Raw genomic sequence first — 16,550 nt, 5'->3', positions numbered from 1 at the left:
AGAGAAGGAAGAGCAAGTTGGGGCAAGGACTTGCAGCAAGAACCCATAGCCTCACTGGGCATTGCATGAGACAGAGTAGCCCCTAGCATAGCCTAAGTGGGCTGCATACCCCTCACGAGAGTACCTACTTCCCAGAAGCCCAGGGCATAGACAAGAGGCTCACTTGAACTGGCAGAAGATGTCAGCATATTCAGCAGAGATACTGGATGCCTGCAGGACTGTCACCCGGAAGGTGAAGGTACTGCCTAGACGGAGGTGGTCCAGCGCTGTGTCTAGGGGCCCATCCAGGGCAGCCTTCTCTGGGCTATCCATGAGGCCTTCAGGAGGCACAGCTGCTGGGAGCCAGAGCAGAGCGATGGGGTCTCAAGATTTCATGCTTCTCAAGCCCTGGTCCCACACACAAATGATGCACACACAGTGGAGCTGCACCCACCTGAGCAGGTATTGTTGTTAACTTCATCGGCTGAAGGCCCAGCATCAGCCCCCTGACCCTGGCCTTCTACAATGCGCAGCTCCTCCTGAGAGGTCCCCGAGCGGGACATCCCCACCACAGGGCAGGACTCAGACTGGAACTGTGAAGACAGTGAGAGCTGGAGAGCTAGTTGGCTAACCTTAGGCTACCCTGTCACAGGCTATAGGGATCTGTGCACTGGGGCCTGGGTCTCTAGCATCCTGGGCCAGACTTGCCACTGACCCCTCGATGGAGCACCCACCTCTCCAGGACTCCACCCCCATTGCCATGAGTGGCCCACTTTGTCATTCTGGTTTAGATGTGCTGAGGTGAGGAACATTCCATCTGTCTCAGAGCAAGAGACATCGTGAAGGAAAATAGGGAGCCACTCCTGGCCTTAGTTCTACCCCCAGGGCACCAGAGCACTTCCTGGGGAGGTCACAGGTAGACTCTTGGACACCCTTAGACTGAGATCTTGAGGCAGAGAGCCAAATAAGCACATCTGGGGAGGGGTACTACATGGGCTCAACCTCTCTACGGTCTTCTGAGATAGCTCTTTCTGTGAGGATCAGAGGTGGGTGGTCTCAATGTGGTCATCCCCATTCCCATAGGGGATGGGGAAGGAAGGAAGAAGGATGGCAGAAAAATCTAGAATGCTGTGGGAACTCTGAAAACTTCTAACCCGAGAGAGGGGAGAACGGGGGTGCCTAGTCTAAAAGCTGGCTCTACTTACCAACTCTATGCCTTGCTGTGTGAGACTCAGGAAGATGGTTGGACCAAGTGGGTCCTGATAAACTGGGAAAGTGACATTGTGTGTTTTGGACAGCAAGGGATGGGACAGACACAAAGACCCATGGAGCCCCACCGAGGCTGGCCCTCAGAGCCTAGGGATCAGTGGAAGGGGTTCCCCAGTGTACAAGGCAAGCCATCCTAGTACCTTTTCAAAATGCTGGTCATCAAAGGAGATTTTAGCAGTTCCTGACTGACGGACACCTGAGCCGTAGTCTGGAGCCTCTTCATCAGCTGCAAGAGGAGCACGCAGGTGGTTGGTCAGCTTGTTGTCCATAGTGGATAAAGCCAGGTCACGTGATCCCAAGCTTTGGCGACGGTATAGCAACACGTGACCAGATTTTTCACCCCCTGTAACTCAGTAGTCACCAGGACACACTGACCATGACCCTGTGTTGCGTTGGGGACACAGAGGTATGTTCTTGCCAAGGACCACTCAATATGAGCCACAAGTCCTACATAGTCTGGTCCTGAACTACCGGATCTTGGTGTTCAGAAGAGAACAGGAGGGTCTTAATACACCTCTACCACCCTCTTCAGAGTCTATGGGCCCTATTATAGCACCTCCCAAATTGTGGGTAGTTCTATTAGCAGTGTCTGATAGCCAGAGTCAGCCCCAATAGGGTTCAGTGGATGAGCTGACCCCAGCCTATGGCCACAGGGCAGGGAGCGGTGACAAGGTTGTGTGTTTCCTAGATTACTTTCTTTCATTGCCAGATAGGGAAATGTTAGTTTCAACACCAAATACAGTAAAATCTAGTGGTCTTCATATAAGATTTAGGGGACCAACACAGGTCAGATTTCATCATAGGCCTTTTTTCTGAAATATGACTTGGGGGTGACTAAAGGCCTGAGCTCTGAGCCCCATGCACCTTCCTTGTAGACCTCATCTGATACACGGGAAACCCACTGAGTCCTAGTGAGTTTAGAGTGGTGGCCCTTGGAGATAGGTCACTCACCAGTCCTCCTACAGATCCCTTACAGGGCCCTTCTCACTGAGAACAGAACAAAACAGTGACTGTCCTCCACAAGGGCTGTGGGCAAGTCCCTTGGACTCTAGAAACACATGGACAAAATGGAGACCTCTACCCAGTGAGGGTGAGAGCTGCTAGACCAGAGAGGAGGAGGGCCTGGCAGGAAAGGAAAGGAAGGCCCTCAGAAAGGAAGTTGTTCTGGATGCCCCTGTTCCCCTAAGTCCACACATATGTCTTGATAACATTCACTTTCCAACAATGTGGCCAGGATGGTGCTGAAGTCCGGGTTCTCTACTAGCTCGGATTCCACCTGCTCCTCTCCCCTCCCTAGGTGGGACCTCTGGACCAGTGTGGGAGGGAAACAGTGGCAGAGTCCGCTCATCTAAGCAGTCATGAGCACATCATGGCTGGTGACAGGTGGGAGCCAGGGTGGGGCTAGTGGGGGAGAACTTTTAGAAACCACAAGTGGAGGAGAGTTTGACAATATAGACAATTATTAACTTAATTAGTAGAAGGAAAGTCACCTAATGTGGCCAAAATACCAGGGAAGTGATTAGACATTTCAGAGTAGAGGAAAAAGAGGCATTTGAAGGTCAGAGGTATAAAAACTCAGGAGTGTGAGAACCCCGGGTGTGAGAACCCCAGGTGTGAGAACCTCAATGTAAGATCCTGGGGGTGTGAGAACCTGAGGGGTGTGAGAAGCCTCAGTGTGACAACCTGGTAATGTGCGCATCTGGGGGGGGGGTGAGAACGTGGAGTGTGAGATCCCGGGGTGTGAGAACTCCAGGTGTGAGAACCTGGAGTGGGAGAGCCTCAGTGGGAGAACCTGGAGTGTGAGCACCTAGGGGGTGAGAACCTGGGGTGTGAGATCCTAGGGATGTGAGAACCTGGGGGGTGAGCATGCATCTGGGGTATGAGAATCTGGGGGAAGGCAGTATGAAACTCCGTGGCATGTAAGAACCTGAGGGTGCAAGCATATCAGTAGTATTTGAGATAGGAGAACTTGGAGTTATGAGACTCTGAGAGTATGAGAGGCAGAGGACTAGTTGGGACATGATAACCTGGCGGTAGGAGAACTTGGGCATATGACAGTCCAGAGTATGTGAGAACCTGGGAGTATACAACACTCTGGGCCGTTAGCCTTCTCAGATTCCCCAGGTGCCCACACTGAGCACCCCAGCCTAATCCTGGCTAACATGTAGCACCTCACTTAGTCCCGCTCTGTTCTTTCCCTGGCTCTTCCAGGGTACCTGGGAAGCCAAGGGCGGTGAGTATCCCAGGAAGGGAGACCATGGTCTAGGGCAGAGAACGGCATCTTTGAGCTGCCATTACAGCAGACACTACCACTGACTTGTAGATACCTTTTGAGCCATGACCCTCACACTATTCTCTGTGGTCCTACGAACATTCTCACTATGCAGGAAGTACATTATTGGCCTATAGGTGAGCAAACTGAGACCCAAGGGCCCCTGCAGCTGGCTAGTCCTGGTACCTTCTGGCCTTGATGGAGAGAGGGGATAATGAAAAAAATATCTGCCTCAACAACAGCCTCTATCTTCAGACCCACAAACGAGGACAGTCTGCAGCTTCCAGCTTAGGCCTGTGTCTAAGACCAGGACCTGGGGGTGGGGAAGAGAAGAGAAACTGAGGCAGCTGTTGAGAGCCACACTGGCAGGGACTAGCAGTCTTCGGGCTCCCTTGGCTATGGAGAAAGTGAAGAGTAGTCTAGGCTGGCAGACAGTCCACACTGCTAGGAGGCACAAGGCAATCTCTGGATCCACCTGAACAGTTTGATAGGTGGGGACTCAGACTCCAAGCTAGATCAGGCTCACGCATCTTGGATATTTCTATCTAGTCCAAGACTCTAGGAAGCCAGAGTCAAGGGCTCAACACCAGAGGCTTTCCCTTCAAGCCTCACCTGTTCACTTGCCTGGGAAAGTGGAAAAAGGTTCATGTTGGCCACAGGGAAGCTGGGGTCCTTGGTGAGACAGCTTCATATCACCTCCTGCACAGTATTACTCCTCCCACCTTTGCCTGTAAGGGCAGACTTTCCCCAGCCCCCAGGGACTCAGGGTCCCACACTACCTTTTCCCACATTTACCTGAGATGGCCTGCACCGCCACACGGAGGAAGCCTTTCACTTCTCCCTTTTCGCTGACAATGGCCACGCGGTGTACCAGGGGCACAGGGTACAGCAGGTTGCTCAGGTATACGAAGGCCCTGCAGGAGCAGAGCCATAGTCACAGGCAACCCTCAGTGTGTGCTTTCACACCAGTGACACCAAGGCCGGCTCACACACAACATGAAGCTGCAAAGCAGAGCAAAGCAGCGAGACAGCCACAGGAACCAGCGAGGTGGGCTGGGAACAGGCAGGGGCGAGGCAGGGAGGAGGGTTTTCAGTGCTCAGAGGAGACAGGAAGTGAAGACAGAGAGGAGGGAATGGCCTCCATAAGTGGAGGGCACAGCCCAGCTCAGCCAGGATATGGCTGTCTGAGAAGAGCACGGTTGAAGTGAGGGTTTCAGCCTGCTTCAAGGGCTGAGGACCTGGGCCCAACAGGATATGCTAATCAGCTCTAACCATTAGAGCTCTGATGCCTGCTTCCCACTTGGCATCACCAAGTTCTTCAACCTTGGAGCTCCTTCTACAGTTATCTGCAGGTCAGGCACAACCACCCTAAGTGTCACCCTTATCAGGTAGATACAACTTGGAGTGTGTACCCATCCCTCACATGCCCGGGCACTGTCCTGGACCTCCTTTCTATTCAACACCACCAGTTGCAAGAATCTTGCTAGAGCTCTCTTAGTTGGTCTCACCACCACCCTGCCTCTCTTAACTGTCCCTAGAGGGTTGTAGGGCACCTGTCACATAGAAATCCCCACACCCTCAGTGATGTCCAAGCTGCTTACAGAATCATCCAAGCCCCAAGAGGTCCAAGATAGCCAGCCCCAACTTACTGCCCCGAAGTTTAACCTCCATCTGGCCACATGGGCCAATGGCTCCCTGGAGCATCTGTCTTTCTCATGACAACAGCCCGTTTTCGTTCTTCTCTTGCCTCCATCTTCTGCCTTTAGGTATCTGTGAACTTTCTGGTTTTCTGAGCTTCTTTGTATGTGGCAGAGCCTCAGCACGTCGTTCTAGCAAAACCTTCTAAGTCAAGCCTCAGCTGGTGTGTGGCAGCTACCATCAGGTGGCCTCCCTGAGATACCTCCATGGAACCCACTTACCCTAGCACAATACCCTCTCAGGAAGAGTGCTGGCCCAAACCCCTTTGCTCCAGGTACCAACCAGAGAATTGCTGCAGAAAGGAAGTTGAGACCAAGCTGAGGAGTGTGTGGGAATATCCACAATGGCGGCCAGATGACGGCCCTGTGCTGGCCATTCAGGATTCCTGAGCTAGACTGAAACCTATCTCTGCCATCCCAAGGCCCTGACAACCTAGGCTGCTTCTCTAGAGGGCTCAGGAGGAAATGCCACAGAGACAGCTTGGAATCAACAGAGCCCAGGTTCCAGGTATCCAGACGGGTCCTACTGGAACGGCAGAGGTAACCCTAACTCTGTGAACACCCATGGGGGAGCTTGTAGATCTCACACACTCGCTGCTTGGCCTTCCCCCACTGTCCAGAACTGGAGGGTCTGGAGCAGTACCAGGGAGGTAGAGAGACAAGACTGTAGCAGGTGGCCATCCGGGCTCTCTATGGGGCCTATTGTAAAGTAGGGTGATGCCAGAGACTGTGGGACCCAAAGAGGAAATACACATCCTGCCACAGCTGTGTTCCCCAACATCTGGAAGGAAGGTAGATTACCAAGTATGTCCTAATAATGATGCCTCTCAATTTAGCTAGCTGTGCCCTCCTCCTTTATGGATGTAGAGTCTAGAGTCTATAGCATGGCCCATTAGAGCAGGTGGAGTGCCCACTTCACAAGAGAAGAAACTGAGGGATAAAAACATTAGGCAGAAGTCAGGGCTGGCAGCAAGGGCCAGAGGTCAGATGAGACCCTCTAGGTCTCTCTCGGCCTTGCAAATCATTGCCTGTCAGTGCAACTAATCACAGAATAAATCTTGTATTGCATCTTTAAGAACCTCCTCCCATTAGAGGGGGAAAATTTCTAGGATGCCATGGCTACATCCAAATTGTAGGAAAGACGTGGTCCACATTCAACCCACCCTAATCTTTCTCTGGAGACTAGGGTTATATACTGACTAAGTACCATCTGTGGCCAAAGCCACTGGATGCTTACTGACCTCATGATCCTCAGACAGCTCAAATGGGAACTGCGGGTCTAGCTGTAGATGTTGGAGAAGGCAAAAAGAATGTAATACCCGCCCCCTCTCTACATGGCCAGCCCAGTCTACTTGGCACTATGGTGAAGTCATTCAGCTAGATGAGACTCTAAGATTGGACTGCCTCCCAGGGGCAGTGCTGGCTTTGAAGGGGCCACAAACTTAATCCGGAAAATTCTGTGCCCGAGTCTGTGTAGGACTCATGGAACCAGCACACTTGGGAGATGAAGGCACCCAGGCACACACTGCTCAGAGCAGGGTTATACTCCAGTCTTCATCTTACCTGTTCGCCAGGCACCAGAAACAGCTAGAAACTAGTGTCAGCCACTGCAGGGTCAGAACACAACCCTTGCCAACTTTGTCATGCTACACCATTCACACACCCAGCTGCTCTTGAGATCCGAAGAAGGCAAAGGCAGGAGGCCACAGCATGGAGCTAAGAGACTCAGGGCTGCACAGAGCTGTTGAGTATAGCCTCTTGCTGGGTCAACATTTACCTGTCTGGCGCCCTCCCTGGCTCCTCCCCAGACCCTTAACTCTTATTATCCTCTCTGCACTGCTCCCTCTGCCCCCACCTTCTGGAAGGGTGTTGATTAGGCAAGGGTAACAGGAGTCTCCGGGCCCACTTAATCAGCTAACTCACCCACATCCCCAGGCCACATGACTATCAGAGACCCTGGATGTGAGGGGAGGCCCTGGCTATGTCCATGAGAGGCCTGCCCAGGACCCAGAGCACCTTAAAGCAGGCTAAAATGCCCCGAAGAGGAGGGTAGAACGGGAAGAGCGGCACGTGTGGCGAGGCAGGAGGGAGGAGGCAGCGCTAACCACAGATTGGTGAGGTGCAGAGACACATGCTGGGACCTAGGGAAGCCTTTCCAGAGGGGACAAGAGTGGGCACCCCAATTTTGCTTAAGCTTTGGAGAGAGAGCCAGCAGCTACCAGAGGATTAAACGAAAACCAAGGTGGAGCCCTCTTCGGGGCTAGGGCTGCATAGCTGCTGCGCGGAAAAGCCAATTCTTGCCAAACCGAAAGGTCAGGGTGTTGCCAAATGAAGCCTTGCACAGACCACCCCACGATACAGGGGGCCGGGCCTCTCAGGGATGACTTTTGCTAAGTTTGGCCATTTTGTGAAATCTCAAATCCACAAGAGGGGAAACGACGTTGGAAGGACCCAGCTCTTTCCATGAGACTGCAGAGACCAGACCCCATTTCTTCTCATGTCATTGTCCCCTGTGTCTCCTGACCCTTTGGCTACCTGACACCCGGAACCACTCCCAGGGCTCAGCAGGCATGGGAGGTCTGGTACTGTAGCCCAAGGCTTGCTGAGAGAAGCCTGTCCAGAGCTAGCCCGTAATCTGCAGCTCTTGCCCAGGCCCAACAGGGTGGAAGTCCAGACCCAGGGTATCTTGGAACTCGGAGATGCTACTCATTTGTCCAGTTTGCTAGTTCATCATACCTAATGCTAGCCAGTGACAGAAAAGCTAATCCGAGCAGATCCTGGCCAGTGATATGGGACCTGCTACCTTCTGAAAGGGGGAGGATGTCTTAGGCCCTCACCCTCATTCAAGGATGGAAGGAACTCCATAGAAACCCCATAGTCTGCAAGGGACCATCCTCAGCTTTCAGCTTTCAATACTTGTGCTCCAAGATCAAGAGTTCTAAAACTCCCATTACCCTAGAGCAATCTTAAACCCCGGGAGAAGATGCTACCAAAACTGTTGCCATTCCAAGCAGGACTACAGCCCTAGCATTTCTGAAGTCATTTACCCACATGATGGAGCTAACAGCTAGACCTACATCCCTGTAATCCACTTCCCCAACCTCAGCCTCTTACCTATCCCGGAAACCAAGAGGCCAGGGCATCTCTGTAAAGGTTATGTGCCCATCTCACCATGCTAGCCTGGGAGATCAGGAGCTATTAGCCGGGCACCACAATATTAAGGCAAGTGGAGAGCCTTTCTCTCCTGCCCTGGGTGGCTCACAGCCCTGCAACCTTTCTCAGAACAAGGTGGCACTGAGAACACAGGGTGTCTTCTCTTTGGACTACAGTGGAATGCTCAGAAGCCACCTCAGCTGATTCCCAAGGCAAGGGTTTGGGGCATCCTGCCTGCAGACTCCTTTCTTCCCTCTCAAATACCCCTTGAGCCCTGCACAAGGGGTCAACGGCAGCAGTGCCTGAGTCTTGACCACTTCCAATGGCTACTACAGTAACTATCCCAGCCACCCAGGGTAGGCACCAGGAGTGCGTGGCTGGAGTTGTGTGTTCCTAGCCCCAGTCTCTCCTGCCACTGGATCCAGACTCTTCCCCGCTGAGCCAGAGCATCTATCTCCTAAATGTACACATGTCCCACCATGAAGACACAAGAGGGAGCCTGACTTCCTCATCCCCCTCAGAGGCTAGTACTACCCTGCCTGCCTGGCCCAGAGGGTCGGGTGTCTGCCCCAATACCCACAGCAGTGCTCCTGAGCAAAAGAGCTGGTTCCTCCTCAGCATGCGTGCCTCAACCTCACCAACCTTCCTACTAAACTGAACAGGGGGGGCCGGTCGTAAAACGGGTCCTGGCCGTCGCACAGCGTGTGCTCCGGAAAGACGTCGTCCTCCAGGTCCTCCTCCTCCTCCTCCTCCTCCTCCTCCTCCTCCTCCTCCTCCTCCCCCACGCTCTGCTCCTCAGCAGGCTCGGTGGTGTCGGAGTCGGGGCTTGAGAAGGTGGGGGAGGGGGTGAGAGCAGCCATGCGCTCGCTCATGCATGTGTTGAGAAGAGGGTAGCTGTTGCAGCCAGAGATGACTGAACTGAGGTTAGTGCGACAAACACAGAGAGAAGTTAACACCAGCTACTCCGGGGAAGGTGGGGCAGGGTTGGGAGGGACAGGGAACACTTCCGTTAAAAACTAAAACACCAACCATCAAGAAACGCTGCTTTAAAAGACAGGAAACAAAAATGCACCCAGTCTGGGCTGGGAAGAGAAAACAAAACACCCCAAACTAATGACAACAAGATCCATGGTCAGTAGAAGGTTTTGGAAAGCACCACCAATAGGTATGAGTGAGATCAAAGGTCAGGCTGGCCGTAGCCAAAATTCTTGGAGGATCTCCTTGAACAACATGGGGTTGGAGGCTGGGCACAGACACCAGATTGGAAAACAAGGGAAGAGGTGGCACTCTCTAATTTTACCTCTGCGTCCCCACTCCCCAAAACACCAGTGACCTGGAATGCCTGCTCTAGTCCCCTGGGTGCTTGGGCAACACACACATGCACACACGCACACATGCACACACGTGCACACACACACACATAAACATGTAGCACAGTAGGTATAGGCAGTACTAACAAGATGGCTCCCCAGGCTCCCTAAAAAAGCTGGGCTGACATATATGTGAGGAAAGATGACTAAGGGAAAGACAGGAGTGGAATATGGCTCCTGTCCTTCAGACCAGGCCAGTTCAGGCCTAACCCCACTACCATCTCATTTTCTCTACAAGGAAAGGGAGGAGGTGCCCACCTGCCCACCAGCCGGAACCAGGGGAAGCGGTCATAGAAGGGGTCCCCGCCAGTCACCACGTTGTCACAGTCCTCAACCACGCTGGAGGGAACTTCTGCAGCCCGGTCATACATTTCCCGCATCAGGTCCAGACGTTGCCTGTGGGGGTTCAAAGACCATGTATGCTCAGACCAATGTCCAGAAATAGCCTGGCACCCCAGTCCTCCTCCTAGGACACAGGACTCCAGCATCCTGCCAGGGTCACTAGCCCAGAATTCTGGCAGCTAGAAACCCCTCTGTGGTCCATGCCTCCCAAGTCCTCCTTGGTGACAGCAAGGTGAGCTGAGCAGGCACAGACAGCACGACAGCAGAGAGCCAACTGACTGATTCCTGGTGCCTTTGGGCAGCTGGGGAGCTGGCAGAGAAGCAGGGAGATGCCCTACTGTAACTCAGAAATAGGATTCACACCACAGCCCTGAAAGCTCTTGTAGTGAGCTCAGGCGAGGCAGGAAGCGAATGGAGAAGTATGGAGAAGGTAGGGCAAAATGTAGAAGGAAGAATGTGAGATTGTATACTCTAGGGGCCTCAGAGCTTGGCTTTTAGAGGGATAAACATCTACTACTGACGGTGATACACACAACTTAGCTTCCTGGGGATGAGTGGGGAGCATGTGGGCACAGAGATTCAACAAGAAAACAGTATCCCTACTAATCATGGTTTCCTGTCCGTATCTGCCATCCTCAGAAGGCCTGGATGACTGAGAAGAGCTCACTCTACCTAGCTCAGTGGTTCTCAACCTTATGCTGTGACCCTTTAATACAGTTCCTCACGTTGTGGTGACCCTGCACCATAAAATTATTTTCATTGCTACCTCATAACTGTAAATTTGCTACTGTTATGAATTACAATGTAAATATTTGTGTTTTCTGATGGCCTTAGGACACCCTTGTGAAAAGGTCATTCAACCCCCAAAGGGGATCAAGACCCACAGACTAATCCCTAGGGATAGCCAACAACTCATTAGCGAGCCTGCCTTCTACATACAAACCAACAGAGCCCAAGTCCACACCCTCCTCTCCTCTTTCTAAGGTCTCACACACTTGACCAGCGTTCTCTCTGCTTTAAATCACCCAGGTCAGGAAGAGACTAGGAGGGCCCCTGGCCCAAAGCTGGCCTCATTCCAGGAAGCTGGCCCATAGAGACCAGCTGCTCCATAGTTTCCTCAGATGTAGAAGGAATGTTCTGGTTTTTCCACTCCTGGCCTGCCCGGGTGTCCAGGCATGGCCCTGTAGGCTGTGTGGTTCCTGTTTCTGGGCTGTGAGCATATTCTACTCTTCTCATGCAAATGTCTAAATCCTCACCCAGTCGCCATTGTGCATGAAGACTTGGCATGAGTTAGAGAAAGTGTCCATGGAGGGAGGCAGAAGTCCTCTTACAACACACAAGCAGTGGAGAAATCCACAATGGTGGCACACTACAGATGCTCTTCCACCTGTCCAGGTCCTCAGCCTTCCAGGGACTGAGATGACTTCCCTCAGGGATGCTGAGTGGAGGAGCCAGGGACCCCCTGTCTCTGAGGCCCTTGGCATAGACCTGGTTGGGGACACTGAGCCACTTTCCAAGTCCCTCTGCTGCCTAACTGCTCCTTCAGTACCAGAACAAAACCATTATACCAGGAGACACAGTGGCATTCCTGTGAAGCAGAGCCCAGCCTGTTTCTCTCCCCGGAGAACAGCCCTATCCACTGCCCACCCTCTGCACCTGAGTTTCTCTAGTGTCCAGTAGTGGGTGGCCCCATTCTTCTGGTCTTGGACCTCCACTGCCACGATGGTCCTGGGGAAGGGTCGTGTCTCTCGATCTTTGGCAGCTTCTGGGGGCAGTAGGTCTGGCGGCAGTGGAGAGTACAGGGTATCTGTGAGGAGGACGAACTGGAACTGGACCTGTCAGGGGCAGAAGATGACCATTTATCCACCCCATGCTGAATGGAAGCTAGGTTCCCAGGGGACTGTGCTCCATCCCCCTGAGAGTTCAGCTCTATATTCCACAGCTCACCAAGCTATTCAATCAACTGTTGAAAAATGGCCATCCCTCCCTCCCCTGCTTGTTGACTCCTAAGCAAAGCCAATAAGGTTATCAGTTTCAGCCTCAACTGCTCATACTGGGTACCCAGTCCAGGCTAGGGTCAACTGAGTGCTAGTACTGAGTTAGTAACTGTAAGCAAATAGACCATCACTCTTGGGGATCCCGCCTCTGATGGGTCCCACCTTCTTCTTTAGCTCCACACTGATGGCGTTGGCTTCCTTCAGGAAGATGGCATTGCCCCACAGCAGATCCCGTAGAGAAGTAAACTGGTACCACTTCCACTTCCGGAAGGCCCACAATGCCAGCTCACATTCCCGCTCTGTCCACTGGACTGTGGGAGAAGCCATGTTAGTCATTAAAGAAAGCCACGATATAGCCTACCATAACCTGACCTCTCAAAGATCAAGATGCCACAGGGCTAGTTGAGTGTGCCTTGTACTCAGTCCACACTATAGCTGGGGTGGTCTGTCAAATGGCACGTAGCCCTTCCACAGCCACCATAGCCAGACATAGATGTTGAAAGGCAGGCTAAATTGAATGACTTGCTGGGTTCTGGCCTCTCTTCCCAGTTAGAGCCTCTGAACCTCCCCTTCTAGGCTGGGGCCCCAATGCTTGCATTCCTGATTTCATTCCTCTTGGAGTGGAGAAAGTAGACCCCAGCAGAAAACCCAGTCACGCAAGCAGGGTGGACAGGCTCTAGGTCACCTAAAGATTAAGTAGGCTTCCCAAATGAGCTTCCCTAGGATGTTGAAAATCAAAGCATCTCTGTGCATCACTATGAGGTCTTTGGTGGGCTCTCACAGTGAACAGGGTGAGCCCTTGTCAGCACCCATGGCTCTGGCCCACTCCCATTAGCCAACATGTGGCCTATGCATGTGAGATGTGTGGTCACTTGTTTCAGTACAACTTCCCAAATCCTGCCTATACAGTAGCACCCAGGATGAATGAGGTTTATCTCCCAGGGCAAAAGTTCAGACCAGTTGATTCCAGTGAGCCACCTGAGGCCTGCTCTCTCAGGCCCTGTTGGTAGAAGACATAGCATCTAGAGTCCCTTACCTTCATCCTCTGGCTCTTCTTCCTCCTCATTCACCTCTGGGTAGTACCTGGAGTCCATCTGCTTCTGTAGGGCCTCCAGTTTACTCTCATAGTCCTGAAGAAACAGGCATGACTTGTGGCTCCATCATGGAGACTGAGACAGCCTCACCTCAGCCCACAAGAGTGCAAGAGAGGGGCAGTCCAATATAAAGGGTGAGCAGAGAGAGCAGAGGTCCACTCTCCCAGTGTGCTCGAGCAGATAGAGCCCTGTGAATCTGAGTGGGCATCCTCACCAGCCTCTGCTGCTCCAGTAGGTATGTGGCTTCCTCCCGTTCCCTCCGGTACTGGTCCTCCAGCTCCTGGAGCCTGTAAAAGAGCACCAGGTGAACACAAGGCCACCAGACATGGCAGGCAAGCAGCTGGCCCCAGGCCTCACCTCTGCTCCATCTCCTGCTTCATGTCAATGCCCTGCTTCTCCAGCAGTTCCCGCTGGGCAAAGGCCCAGTCCACTGGCTCAGCGGGTGTTTCTGCACAAGGTGTTCGCTCACGCTCCTGACGGGCCTGCTCAGGGTGGTTAAACCGGAACACGTGGCTTTTTCCCATGATGATGCGGTTTCCTGGGAGATGGAGACAAACCAACCTATGGATTCTAAGGGATCCCTAGGGATCCCTAGGGATCTAAGGGATCATGTGCCCTCAAGGGATGAGAGATGAAGGGAGGGGTGCAGGCACTTCCTCTGCCTAGGTATCCCAGCATCATCCACCTGTAGAAGAACATCCAGCACCCCAAACCCTGGCTCCAAATCACCTTTCTTCTCGTAATGGGCCATTCGACTATGTGGCTTAAGCTTTGTATTTGGTAAAGTTTAGAGACACAGGCTACAGAAGCCCCAGGATGCTCTAAGGAGAGATTAATTCTGGCAGAAGTCCAAAGGATTAGAACATTGAGAGGAAAGCAGATGTAAAAACTATTCATGAGGTATCAGAAGAGAGCAAGCATTTTATCGGGACTTAGGGCTAGAGGCTACTCCCACTGCATTCTGGCAAAGAACACGGCTACATTTTGTCCACATGTTTAGACTGTGTGGGAGGTTGGATTTAAAAGTATTGAACTAAGTAGTTTAGTGAAAGAAATTTCAAGATGGCATAGCATTCAGGAAGCAGTGGCATGGGCTTGAATGGCTGCTTTTAGCCAGGTTTATAGTAAAAATGTGGATCAATGACCAGAACAGCAAGATTTGAAAAAACATGGAAAAGCATATATAAAGTTAGAGCCAAGAAAGGTGTGTATGCAAGACCGTCTTAGTAAGTTCTTCCTTGTATCCAATCATCCAGACATCCAGTGGCCACTGAAGCCTTGATCAAGCAGGCCTAGTTACGTCACAAGCTGGCAGTAGGTTTTGGCATTGTACCAGTGATGCTGATTTTGCAAACATGTGGACCATTAGAGGTATATAGTCACAGAGGCTTCCAAACAAATTTCAAAGGAAGTTCTGAGGGGCTACACACACACACACACACACATACACACACACGTGCATATGTGTGTGTGTGATGTGCGCGCGCGTGTGTGTGTGTGTGTGTGTGTGTGTTAAATCCTCCCAAGGCAGACAATGAACAGACAGTGTGTAAAGCTATGAGAGTAAAGATCATGTTGCTCTGAAGACTCCATGATACTGAGATGCCAAGAACACAGAATGTCTTTTGAGGAAAACCATGGGCCACAAGCAAAGCCATCTCTGGAAATAAGCCAAGCCTTGTGGGTTGCAGCTGGAGAGGCCTTCCAAAGCATCATATCATAGCACCACATGGCCTGGCTTCTAAACAAGAGCTACTTAACATTTGCCCTTCTGGGTTTTCATCTTGCCTCAGCCCCGTTCCTCCTCGCTGTTTTTCTATGTCCCCTCCTTCGGTATGGTAATGTGTACCCTGCCTCGTCACATACCAGAAGTATGTATGTTATTTCCATTTTGATTTTACAATGGCTCACCACAAAAATTTTGCCCCAAGTCTTAGAGGACACTTTAAATTTGGGCTCCTAAGCAATGGTGGAACTTTAAGTGTGTGAAGACTCTTGGAGACAGATGGAATACACTTTGCATTGTGAGATAGACACAGGCTGGGAGACTAGGAGAAAAAAAGCCATGGGTTTAATATGACATCTCCTTCAAAGGTTCATACGTTGAAAGCTAGAGTTCAGCCAGTGAAGCTATGCAGGGATGACCAGATCACAATGGTATTAACTTACTGATAGTTTAATCTATTGATGAGTTCATAATAAATGAGTGAATAAGAGGTGGGGCTTGTAGGAGGAAGTAGAGGGAGTGTCTTATTCCAGAATCTTCTTGTTTTCTCCTCTGCTTCCTGACTACCAAGAGGTGAGTGGTTCTGTTCCACTATACCCGCCCACCATGATGCCCTGTCTCACCACAGGCCTGAAGCAAGAAGCATGGGATGAGTCTCTGAAACTGAGCCAAAAGAAATCCTTCCTTCCCACAGCAGACAGTGACAGACTCACAGACTCTCTAAGTCATTTCCTTGAGGTGCATCCTTACAGTACTTAATCCTGGGGAGCTGGTGCTGGGAGGTGTTAATCTCTCCCACTCTTCCTGCTCTGTAAGACCACAGTTTGGCCAAGCACCTATCTATCTCCTGTCCTCTTTCCTGAGCCAAGCCATCAAAGTGGCCATTCAGGACCTCCCACCCTGGCTTCCCACGCATTATTAACCAAGTATTCTGTGAGAGGGGCCTCCTCTGCTTTTATAGTCTAAGGTCCAGGCACTCTAGGACTCAAGCGCCCAATTTTAGGGGATTAGAGGGTCTCAAGGGGCTGAACTGGTGCCCATAGCAGAGTTGCCTTTTGCTAGGAGCAAACCATGCCCAGGAGAGAATGAGCACGAAGGCCTCATCTACCCTGAAGTCCCCTAGAGCTCCTATCTGTACCTGAACGTAGGATGCTGGGCTCAGTGACTTTCTTGCCGTTGACATATGTGTCTGCTCCTTCACAGGGCTCCAGGGTCACCACGGCTACAAGACAGAGAAGAGGGGCAGTGTAAGAGATCATTACTTCAGTGGTTTAGCTCTCCTGGCCCCTGGTAGGCATGAGTCAAGTTCCTCATTCCTGGCCACAGAATCTAACCATGAATAAGACTCCTTAGAGGGTCCCATCCACTTAGAAAAGGAGAAAATATCAAGAAGGAGACACATGGGCCCAAGCCAAGGCTGGGGAGGCAAATGCTAGGCTTATCTTCTCTGGTTCTTATTCAGGTCTATAAGTGGGCAAGAATGAGAAGTAGTGGCTAACATGTCCCCAAGGGTCCTAGACCTCTTTGATTCATCTGCACAGGAGAGAAAAAAGGATTTATGGACTGGAAAAATCTATGAGTGACAATTGTCCCAAGCACCATTTAGGGCCACCATCCCAAAGTAGCCAAGTTGGACAGGGATTCAGTAATG

General features: G+C 51.7%; 1 protein-coding gene across 1 annotated transcript in view; it reads right to left on the bottom strand.

Annotated features, from left to right (window-relative positions):
- Kif1a (kinesin family member 1A) overlaps positions 1 to 16,550 on the bottom strand; it is an 84,170-nt gene that overhangs the window by 24,619 nt on the left and 43,001 nt on the right. The window contains exons 19-30 of the mRNA XM_028755315.1: positions 16,038 to 16,121; positions 13,531 to 13,711; positions 13,388 to 13,460; positions 13,116 to 13,209; positions 12,242 to 12,390; positions 11,739 to 11,917; positions 9,999 to 10,136; positions 9,013 to 9,288; positions 4,316 to 4,434; positions 1,389 to 1,474; positions 434 to 572; positions 164 to 332 (exon numbers count right to left, since the gene is read on the bottom strand). Of these exons, the coding sequence (XP_028611148.1) occupies positions 164 to 332; positions 434 to 572; positions 1,389 to 1,474; positions 4,316 to 4,434; positions 9,013 to 9,288; positions 9,999 to 10,136; positions 11,739 to 11,917; positions 12,242 to 12,390; positions 13,116 to 13,209; positions 13,388 to 13,460; positions 13,531 to 13,711; positions 16,038 to 16,121 (1,687 nt within the window). The remainder of the gene's footprint in view (positions 1 to 163; positions 333 to 433; positions 573 to 1,388; positions 1,475 to 4,315; positions 4,435 to 9,012; positions 9,289 to 9,998; positions 10,137 to 11,738; positions 11,918 to 12,241; positions 12,391 to 13,115; positions 13,210 to 13,387; positions 13,461 to 13,530; positions 13,712 to 16,037; positions 16,122 to 16,550) is intronic.

Source organism: Grammomys surdaster, unplaced genomic scaffold, assembly GCF_004785775.1.
Source record: "Grammomys surdaster isolate TR1022 unplaced genomic scaffold, NIH_TR_1.0 126059, whole genome shotgun sequence".
Taxonomy (NCBI): domain Eukaryota; kingdom Metazoa; phylum Chordata; class Mammalia; order Rodentia; family Muridae; genus Grammomys; species Grammomys surdaster.
Note: the sequence above shows the minus strand (reverse complement) of the source record. Positions and strands in the feature narration are given on the sequence as shown.